Source organism: Glycine max, chromosome 2 (genome assembly GCF_000004515.6).
Source record: "Glycine max cultivar Williams 82 chromosome 2, Glycine_max_v4.0, whole genome shotgun sequence".
Classification (NCBI taxonomy): Eukaryota; Viridiplantae; Streptophyta; class Magnoliopsida; order Fabales; family Fabaceae; genus Glycine; species Glycine max.
In genome coordinates this window covers 38,690,051-38,700,872 of record NC_016089.4, presented here as the reverse complement: position 1 = coordinate 38,700,872, position 10,822 = coordinate 38,690,051, and the positions used below count along the sequence as shown (strand labels likewise).

The 10,822-nt window shown below is 31.2% G+C and overlaps 1 protein-coding gene across 19 annotated transcripts; it reads right to left on the bottom strand.

Moving 5' to 3' along the window:
• Nucleotides 1–2,491: 2,491 nt before the first annotated feature.
• On the bottom strand, nucleotides 2,492–8,022 carry NF-YA01 (nuclear transcription factor Y subunit A-1). Of its 19 annotated transcripts, none has more exons than XM_041007856.1 (8): nucleotides 7,850–7,977; nucleotides 7,699–7,758; nucleotides 7,276–7,379; nucleotides 6,856–7,193; nucleotides 5,095–5,204; nucleotides 4,928–4,996; nucleotides 3,909–4,049; nucleotides 2,492–3,357 (listed from the first exon to the last, which is right to left on the bottom strand). In XM_041007856.1, the coding sequence occupies exons 4-8, from the start codon at nucleotides 7,115–7,117 to the stop codon at nucleotides 2,947–2,949; spliced, it is 993 nt and encodes a 330-aa protein (XP_040863790.1). In that variant the 5' UTR covers nucleotides 7,118–7,193; nucleotides 7,276–7,379; nucleotides 7,699–7,758; nucleotides 7,850–7,977; the 3' UTR covers nucleotides 2,492–2,946. The 19 variants fall into 19 exon arrangements, with proteins under 19 accessions (XP_040863790.1, XP_040863773.1, XP_040863792.1 ...); XM_041007839.1 differs by having other exon boundaries at nucleotides 5,095–5,219; nucleotides 6,856–7,169; XM_041007858.1 differs by having other exon boundaries at nucleotides 6,856–7,169.
• Between the last annotated feature and the right edge of the window lie 2,800 nt (nucleotides 8,023–10,822).

Genomic DNA, 10,822 nt, shown 5'->3' with positions numbered 1-10,822 from the left:
TACGACATATGCATAGTAGAACGCAATCTGTCATCAATGTCTTATCTATTAAGATACTACAACTGATGTATATGAAGGGTGAGTAGAGAGCATAAGTACAGAGCATGTATCTTAAACTAACAACTCAGTGTAGTGTAAGAATTCTGCCAATTTTGTCTCATCAAAGCTGTTGAAACCTTTCGAAGATTCAATGATGACTCAAACCTTAACCTCTCAGAGCTCTCGGTAGTCCCAAACATGAATGCAACTTATATGAGCAGTTTGTCTTTTCTTTAGTCCCTCAGCAATACATTTTGATTGATATTGGCTTAAATATTTTTTATCTTTAATAAATATTTAATTTCTTTTTATTTCCTGACAAAATTTTGTTTTACATTGAATTCCTAATAAAATAACAATTTTATTTTTATCCTTCACACTTTTTGGTCCATGATAAATTAAAAAAAGTTATGTTTGTTTCCGAAACAAAATTTACTAATTTATCAAAAAACAAAAACAAAATTTACTAATTTATCAAAAAACAAAAACAAAATTTACTAATTTATCAACTACTAAAATAAAATATGAAGGATCAAAAATAAAATTGTTTTATTAAAAATTCAATGCAAAATAAAAATTTATTAAGAAGCAAAGACAAATTACTAGGGATTAAAAACATATTTAAATCTAATTTTTAATATGAAGTTTAAGATATAAATTGTTATTTTATTAGGGACTCAATTTTCTAATTTATCATAGCTAAAAAATATATTTTAGCCAAAAAAAAATTTATATCCATTTGGCAATTATTCATTTCTACTCAAGTAAAAGAGAGATTAATTATTTAGGACAATTCATTCAGAGACGGGGTACATGAACAAATTTGTGTTATTTTCTATACCTAACTCGACTAAAAATATTTTCAAATGAATTTTCTTTGGGTGGCATGGTTAGTTTATTTAAACAAAGCAATTTTAAAGTTTGACCTTATCTTGATTAAAAAAAATATAAAATTTGAGTTTGAGTCATTTAACTCGTTTAAAACTTGCTACATAGTTTCAAAATTTTATGAATATACATGGGTTTCCACAAATTTAATTCGATCTAAACAACTTCGAAATCACAATCAACAATCCATAAAAGGAATTAGAAATTTTTAAACTATTTAAGTATGCAAGCCTTGCATTTGAAGCCAAAAAAGAGTTTGTTATACCATGTTGCATATTACTAAAATACCCATTTCCTAGACTTAAACTAAACCAGAACCCATATGCAAATTCTTTGTAGTTGCTTCTTGCATCTTTTTTACCTTATAGAAAGGCTAATCCAAAATGTAAAAAAATTACATTATGGAATATAAAAGGTTACATTCCATAAAGGTTCCGAATTGGTGCAGTGCAGGAAGCAATTCATGGGATAGAGGAAGCAACTGCCGAAATTCTTCGCAATACCATCGCGCTGAATAAGCTACTTCAAAATGCCATAGATCAAACCAATTTTTTGCTTTCCTTTCTTTTATACAAAAGAAATGGTCACAAGGGTTTTTAACCAAACCTCTACTTTTCCAATCAATAAACGAAGAACTCTCATGATGTAACCAAAACATATTTCATGATATTTCTTTGTTGTGTTTAAATTTGTGTACCTCATGTTCCTTGTACAAAACCATAACCAGCTTGGAGAAAGAGAAAAAAGTGGGGGAGGGGTCTAACCTAAGAAGCACGGACGTGACCCAATGTCGGATGCATCCGTCGTTGCTGTGCCGTCACCGCGCACGCCGTCGCGCAGGTAGCTCCCCTGTTTCTCTCTTCTAATCTGCTCCCTGTTTCTCTTTTTTTCTTTTGTGGAGATACAAAAGTGGAGAGTGTGTGAGTTACGTTGCACATGTGTAATAGCTTAAGGGCACCCTTTTCTTGGACTGCACAGGAGTGTGTGTTCACCCAAATTAATTCAGTGTAACTCACATTGCACATTGTATATTGTTTTTTATATTGAATTTTATAATGAATTCAAAACTGTTAAACAAGAGTATATTGTTGGCATTGCTTTTTGTTTGTTTTATCTTTTGATATAAATTTTTAATAAGATCCCAATATTTTGTTTGGAATTCAAAACTAAATAATAGGATCAGAATATAGTGTCGTTTTCAATCTTTGGGCATTGCCAAGAAATATAAATTATGAATATATTAAATCTATAAAATATATAAAATTATAGATTTCTTTCTCTTTTCTATGTTTTATCCTGTTTCATAATATAAAATTATGGATTTGTTATAAATTTTATTATCGTGTTTGATCATATTTAAATTTTAGTCATGTTCATATTGATTATATATATATATATATATAGGTGTCCATCGATTCCCGTGTCTCATGTTCTTTACTATAGGCGTGTCCCTAGGTCTGAATCCGTGCTTCTTAGGGTCTAACACATCACACCTGCTTGTGACTTCTTGTATGGTGTCCATATTTTCCGAACGCAAAAGATAATAAAATTTTGACATTTCATAGGAGGGTAAGTCAGATCAATGTTTTATTTTTCTAAGATCACAATCCAGAGTTCTATGTTACATAGCTCAACACGAAGTCAGAAAACCAGAACAAAACACCACATCTAGACATAACTAAAAAACACACGAAACCAGAATTCTTGTTATTTTAACACAAACAGACACATCATAGTCTACTGCATCAGGATATGAAGCCATTAGCATGTATAACCATGTTATGACAAGCCTGTGCAGAAAGAAAAGGAAAGTACTATTAATATAATGAGCCAAGGATGAGTTGCCTAAGCAGTAGCCAAGAATGGATTGCCTAAAACCAGATGTAGAGGCACGCCTCCAAAACAAAATTCGTCACAATGAACACAGGAAACGGAAAAAGAACTTCTTCACCTGGTCCCTTGCAAGGATAGGGTGGTGGTGCAACATCGCAGCACCAAGCCCACTAGTCTCCTTACAAATCAAATTTTAAGGTTGTAGCAGTTACCTGGTACTGCTGCAACCCATTTAGTGGGCCTAATGATACCATGCTCACTACCTATCATGTCTGCTAGAGAGTGGACGGAAGATCCAAGAGGATTGACAGAAAAGCCATCAAAACCTTCCCTTGAATACATGCTAGTCACCTCTGAACCAGAGATGTTTGGACTGCTTCGATTTGTCTGCTTTGATGAATTTAACATTCCAACCTCAGACTGCAGGACTTCAGAACTCTGAGAGGCACTGGACTGGAATTGTCGGCCGCTGGTTTTAATCACTTCACTTTCATTTTTACCATTTCCATCAGTAGAGCTTTTTGTGTTCAAGAAGCGACCACCGCATCCTCTTGGTCGCCGCGTCGCATGTAGATGGCGTGATTCATGCATATAAGGCTGCAAGACAAACACAACTCATACACCTATGAAAAGGGTAAAAGGAAAAGAAAGTTGTTTTACGAGTAGTAAAAAATTGTCATGAGGAAAGAATGTTAGTGATTTGTCTTCCGACTGAATGGAGGAAAAACAGGTTGATGTTTATCAACACTATACTTTGGTTATAATAACATTATACTTGAGCTAGGATACTTGAACATAAATTGCCTTCTTCATAGAATTATTATTTAATAATTCCAACTTGTGGTAGTGGTACTTTCCATATAATTCATAGTCATATTTATTTCTTCTTGACACAAAAAGAATAAAAGTGCATTCCTATGCCATTTAGCGAACCGAGTGCTCTTCCCCTAGTGTTTCTAGCCTTTTTTTTTATTATTACAAGTGCACAAGGCTTTGCACCAGAAAATTAAAATGCAACACCTTCCACATAAATTTGGTCAAAGCACCCTATCACAACTACATTGTTGATTGTTTCAAAGTTAGACCACATTAATTCAATAATTTTAGCATGACAAAATGTTTGGAGGTACCCATACAAGGGATCATACCTTGCGACGTTTTATCATTTTGTTCTCAAGTACGGCTTTTGCACGTGATTGCCTACGTCTGATAATTCCATGGTACTGCTTAGCATTTACGTAAGTTGGTCCTTCATCGGATGTCAAGTTAATTGGAAGCATTATCCGTCCCTAATTTATTAAATATGATTCACATATGAATTAATAAATAGTGAAAGATTCACAGCAGGCAAACAAATGATAAATTGAAGCAGAAGATGAATACATACATAAATTGCAACACAGAAAGCAATGTATAATTTAATGTCAAGGCTATAAGTTCGTTGCATTTAAATTTTTTCTAATTTATGTTTTAAATAATATAACTTGCTATAATGACCTTCCACATCTATAACCACAATATCATTGTATTATAAAGCCTCTCTTAACATGTCTAGAAGTTACATAAAACGTATATTGCTCTCCTATGCTTTGGTATCAGAGAATATCATACTTCCTTTTCCTTACTACAATGCCTAACCTAATGTCAAGTATCTGATTAAAATTATTAGCCTAGTACAGCAAAATTTACAACTAGATGAGAACAGGATATATGCAGGTCGTTTGTTAAGAAATTTACTCAAGGTTAAAAAATACTATCATCAGTTTTAATTTATTGAGTTCTCTCTTTCTTTGTCTCTTTCTTTGCTTAAAAGTAGCTTATTCAACTTGCCATTTGTTTCAAACCTAATGGCAAAAACTCGATAACCTCTATGGACACGTACATCTTTGGCACACAGTCAAATAAACGCAGTAATAACATATTCCACAATCCACTTGAATATGTTTTAAAAGGCTCAGTAAGATACACATATACATTGATAGATAGTAGTAAGTATCGATTTCTGGCTTTCTCATGTTTGCAAACACCAGCTATAAAAAAAAAATGTGCGCATACACTGTAGATAGATAAAACAAATTTAGATAGATAAAACAAATTCACATTTAAGCATACTGAAAGCATTGCATGATTTATGTAGATTTAGAAACTAGTTGAGGTAAAGACAAACCGAAATTTGAGGTCCATATGCTGAGAAGAGTCCATAAAATTGATCCATATAAGGATATTTTGCACAGATCTAGGAAGGAAAGCAGGACAAACATTTTAAATTATGCCCAAATCCAACAGAAATAAAATACTAAAACGACAAAGGGGTAGTTTTGTGAGAAGTTTTACCATAGGCTGATTAACCCCTATCTCAAAACGATTGTGGGGCTCAGCCAGTGATGATTGCAGTGATAATGTTGCCTGAGGATTTTGTGCATCACCTGACATCTTACAATCATCTGAAGAAGAGATACCTGATCAGCCATAGGAAAGTTCAAGTGCTGAATGCAGCAAAATTTCTCACTTACAAATAATTAAATGGAAAAAAAAAAACTGATAGTTTAAAGCAACCAAAAATGTTCACGCTGGAGAAAAAATTTAGATTCAGACCTCATGCAATGATTCAGTATGGAACATTAAATGCTAGTTTCATTGAAGGTATAAAGAGCTTATGTCAGCATAATCTCTCTCTCTTTGTTTTTTTGGGTAGAATGCATAATTTCATTTGGCTAAATAAGAGTGATGGAACTTATTTTTTCTCTGATAATTTGTTTATCGGTACCTTTTAAGACCATAGTGTATATGGAACATTGGGAGAAAATCAGAAAAGAGGAGGGTGGGGCCAAGGAATCATTCTTCATGAAGGCATTGGCTAATTTAAAATAAAATGATTGGACTCTGAAGACACAAGTGCAATTTTCTTCCCTCTCTGTTTCTTGAGGGCAGAGGATATTTTTGAAATTGAACGATGAACTTGTAATAAGAAGTGCAAGATATTAGTAAGTAGTTTAAAAATACTATTAATGTGTTAACAAGAAAAAGTACCACCCTCCATCCATTAGTCATGGTAACCCCTCATTCTGAACAGCATGCTAACTTGCATATCGTCTCTCAACCAAGGATGTGCTTTTCAAAATAAAGGCCCTTGAATATACCCATGTCTTATTCGAGGAAAACAAATAAAAAAACTGACCAGAGAAAGATTTGCTGCAGTGTATTTCTACAATTCAGAGCTTAATAGAAAATAATGATGTTTGTTTCATGGATTCCATAACCATGATAGTTTTACCATTGTGTCTCAGACTTCCTCAGTATGGAAAGTTCAAGAAGAGTGAGGAAATCATGCTGAAAGCAGGGAGGAGGATCAAAGCTTTCGAAGCCAGTTGGAACCAAAATTTGGAATAGACAAATGAATATCAAAGACTTGGAGATCACAGATACTTTCATTTAAAATGTTGGCTTAACGCAATGAATGTTGCCATGGGATATTAAGAGGAAATAATCGAGATATCTGAAATTGGTTCAGGTGATAATAAAATGCAAACATTCTTTCATTCTTTGAGTGCTAGAGATTCTATCCTATTTATTCATTTAGAAACTACCATTCTCTAGAGAAACTTTTAACTCATCTGCTCTGGATTAATAAATCATTATTTCCACATATAAATAAGACCATAAACTCAACTCATTAGACATCCTAAATAACTCCATAGCTACTTTTGGAGATTTGGTAGTAATTTCAGTGCCACTAGGAACCAAACTAACTCTTTCTCTCTATCTCTCTCTCCATTACACACACACACACATGCAAAACGGAAATTAGCTACACAAAAGTATATTTTAATTTTCAAAAAAGTGTAGGCCGCCCAAATCTGCAGCTTCCCTAGATTTAGATTTCTCCAAAACAGGCAGGCAAATTGTAGTATTTAGATGTTTTTGTAACACAAGTGTGTGAGACTAATACCTGTTACATGTTTCTCTAACTTTAATAACTTGTTATATTTAGTTACAACTATCACACCAATTCATATAAATTGCAATTTGGTATAAACAGGAGAAGCAAACTATGCAACTCTAACACAGACTTACATCCAAAACTAAATTCAATACCTGGAAAGATGGTAAACTGAGTTGTATGTCCTTTATCCAACAATTGCTCAACTCCTCGTGCCGCTTGCTTACCAGCACCAAATTGGTCCACATAGTTGGAAATCTCCAATGAAAAGGACTTCATTTGACCACAATACTCCCCGTAAACTGGTTGAGATCCTAAGGCACTCCACCAGGGAGCTGAAGTTACAGATGACAACTGCCCAACAGAACTGTGGACAAGTCCTTCATGTTCTTTCAGATAAACGGTTTGCATCGCCATCTATAGCCTCCAAACAACGACTTATTACCCAGTTAATAAAGTAATCTACTTCCTGTAAGCAAAGATTGAAAAACAGCTACCAAGACAAGTATTAAGACTCAGTCAAAAGTACAAAGTTTTAACAAAGAGAAATAACAAGGAGGCATGTCTTTGTCTACCTATAAATACCAAGATTCTCTTAATTAGCTCTGTCAAGTTTCTAGAAACTACCCTTCTGTCTCAGATTTTATCCAGTCATCAACATAGCATCAAGAAAGAAGAGCTGAAATAAAAAATAGATATGAAAAACAAAACTTTAATTTGGATATCATATCAATAAAATTCTATAAAAAGAAGTTTAAGATTGTTCCAAAGAGCCTAAGCTATATGGACTCAAAACAAAACTGTATTGCTCCCAAGTGGAACATGAAAGTGAAGATAAGGAGACACGAGGTAAGATGAAAAAAACAAAAGATATGCAAAAGGGTACTTGAGTTCAAGTCAAGTTCAATAGATTGAGTTGTGAAGACCCATTATTTTTTTTGTTTTTTTTCGGCGAAAGAGAAGAACAATTAGTTGCGACAAGAAGGGAGAGCGCTCACTTCTCATAGAGAGTGGTAAAAGCTGAAGAAGAAGAAGAATGAGTGTGGCAGCATCGGTTTCTAAGTAGATGAATGAATGAACACCCCATTAGGTTGGAGTCCTGTCGGTATTAAATGAAGCAAAACATGCACAAACATAGTACACACTTACACATACAACACGAGAGAAGAATAAGCAAAGTGAGAAGGGGAGGCAAAGAGTATTCGTACATGTGTTGTAGAACTAGAAACCAAACCACCAATGGTCTTTTTGGCATTGATGGATCGAAAGGAAGCCTCCCTTTAGTACTATGTGCTTCTATTTTTTATTATTTATAAATTTGCCACTCATTTTTTTGGAGTATTTTATAACAATTTACGTTTTTAATTAAGTGTATTTTAATGAATTTCACTTATTTTTACATATGTTAAATAATAATTTACATATCTTTAGTAAGATTAATTCTTATGTATTTGTCTCTAATACACCACTCCCCTAAAAACAAAGCATAACATATGATGGTATAGAATTAAGATTTACCTCATCTAAAATAAATGAGTAAATTGATAAAAATAAAAGTATATTTATTATTGATTTCAAATTAATAACTTTATTAACTATTTTAATTTAAATTGATGATAGATGCACTTTTATTTTATTATTTTATATAGTTAGTGATTTTAAGAAAAACAAATAAAACCAATAGAATTTCAATTTGATTATAGTAAAAATAAATTATTATTAAATTTGATCTGGATAATATCTTTTCTTTAATTGACATCACATTTCTTTTAATCAATTTTTACTATTATTTAAATATTATTAAAAAACTACAAAATTACAAGTAAAACTCATTAAATAAAAAGTGAAAACCTCCACAATTTTGAAATTTCCCAATTTCAGTTAATAATAAAATATGTATTTAAATGAGTGTGTGATAAAGAGTAGATCCAAATCATGGAACAATTTATTGTATTAGAGAATGTGTTGTAACTATTTCTCTAGAAATTTTATGTCCGTCGTCCTCTTTCTATAACTCTCCCTCCCTTTTTGCTTATCTGAAGTTTCTCAAACCAAGGATAGGAATTAGGATGGTGCAAGAAAATCTTGGGAGAAGGTGGCCAAACACAAATGGAAATATTTAAATAGCCATGAAGCTATTAGTGATAATGCTTATTAACTGTTTTTCTTATTATATATTATATATTGTGAGTAGTGCAAGTTGAGGTGTGTTGTTCACTGTGCGTTTGATATTTGAAAAAGTGGTCCCAAGATTTTCATACTTACATAGTCCTAGGGTTCATGAGTTGGCTCTGGCCCATCAACTCGTGGGAGAGGTGGGCAGCATTAGGCTGATTTTTCTATTCAAGATTTTGGTTATTCAAGAATCTCGTGTTTCTTTCCATGCGATTTCTAATGTCGTAATCGAATATATAGCTTTCATCACCTTCAAACCGTTCATTCCCCTACCTTGACAATTAAATTTGACGTAAAACAATTAATTTGTTTTAGCTTATGTAATTTAAGGTTGTTTCAGTAAATTAAAACCTTTGTTTTTCTAAGGATTTAAATGTTTTTGTCCTCATAAGTTAATATTTTTTATTTTAATATTTGTAAGTTCATTTTTCTAATTTTATTCTCTATAAATTGGTGTTTTTTTAATTTTGATCTCTATAAAATATTTTGTTTATTTTTAATCCCGGTAAGTTTGCATTTATCTAATTTTTATCACAATAAAATTTTATTTTTTTTCATTTATAATCTCCATAGGTTTGTGCTACGGGAATCAAAATTGAAAAAACACAAACATAATTACAAAATTAAAAATAAGGAAAATATTTTTCAAGGACCAAAATTGAAAAAAGTGTAAACTTATAAGGACTAAATTTTTTTTTAAAAATGAACTTACAATGAGCAAAAGTAAAAAAAATATTAATTTATAGTAAACAAAAACATATTAAATCTTTTTTTAATAATCTATGCACTAATAGTGTTAAGTAATTTTATATTATCATTTATCTTCTAAAGACAAATATATAATTAGTTTGTTGATTTTTAAAATAATTATTTTAAAAGATGTGATGACTTTTTATTATTGTCAGTGTAAAAGTTTTTATACTAATTGTGCATGGTTATTAGGCATTTTTTTAATATCTTTTACATTGTCGGTATGAAATAATTTTACATTATCATTCAATTTAAAATTTTGTTTACAATAAACTTGTACACTTTACAAAATTATCTTTAAAGACACCTCAACGATAATTTATAATTAAATAATAATATAAAATTTATTTTACACCATCCATTAATACATCACCATTAAACTCATCTTTTAATTTGATTGTTTTACTTGGTTTTAAACCTTATACATGACATCTAACAAAAATTCAGTACAAATGACAAATAGATGTGTCTTTATATACGTTGATTAGGGATTATTTTCTAGTCCCATGTATAAACGTTGAAAGAGTTAAAATTTACTTTTGATATAAGTTTTATTTTTATTTTTTATCTGTCCCTTTCCTTTTTCTTTCACCAGTAGATCAATTTTATGTCTATCTTTATTATAAGGTCATCTACACACATAATTAGAATATTTTTGCACCTATTTTTATAACTTTTTAATTATTATTATTATTATTATATTATTATTATTAAAAATAATAATAAAGAAATATTTTTGACCCAATCCGAAAGAATGAATAGAAAAAGAATTTGTGATATTTCTCCGTGTATTAAGTGTCATAATTAGCTTAGCTGGAATTTGAGAGACGGTTGCCTATTTTTAAAAGCAGTAATTAACTAGATTCTAGGAAAAATAAGTCTGTTTAGTAACTTTGTCGTCAATCATAGTTTTCCTTCATGCTTTTATAAAAATTTCACAGTCAATCTATATCAATAACTCTGTTTATATTTTCATAGTCAGTTTTAAGTCTAGGTTAAATAAGAAGGTTGTGTTAAGTCTTAGACAACTAACATAAAACTTGTCAATATATCAAACAAGGATTACTCACTGCAAATGTTCTTAAAACTTTAGTTTTAAACCAAGACGAATGATATCGGAAAATTTATATAATTCACCTTATCTAATGGAATTAAACTTTATTGTTGTTATTGTAATATATGTCAATCACTAAAGTT

Excerpts from the sequence above, each read along its gene's own strand:
- NF-YA01 (XM_006575221.4), bottom strand. The coding sequence starts at position 7,117 with ATGGCGATGCAAACCGTTTATCTGAAAGAACATGAAGGACTTGTCCAC. Across the intron at positions 4,997-5,094 it reads TAGGGGTTAATCAGCCTATG|ATCTGTGCAAAATATCCTTA; the intron begins GTAAAACTTCTC and ends TTTCCTTCCTAG. Across the intron at positions 4,050-4,927 it reads CATATGGACCTCAAATTTCG|GGACGGATAATGCTTCCAAT; the intron begins GTTTGTCTTTAC and ends TTAATAAATTAG.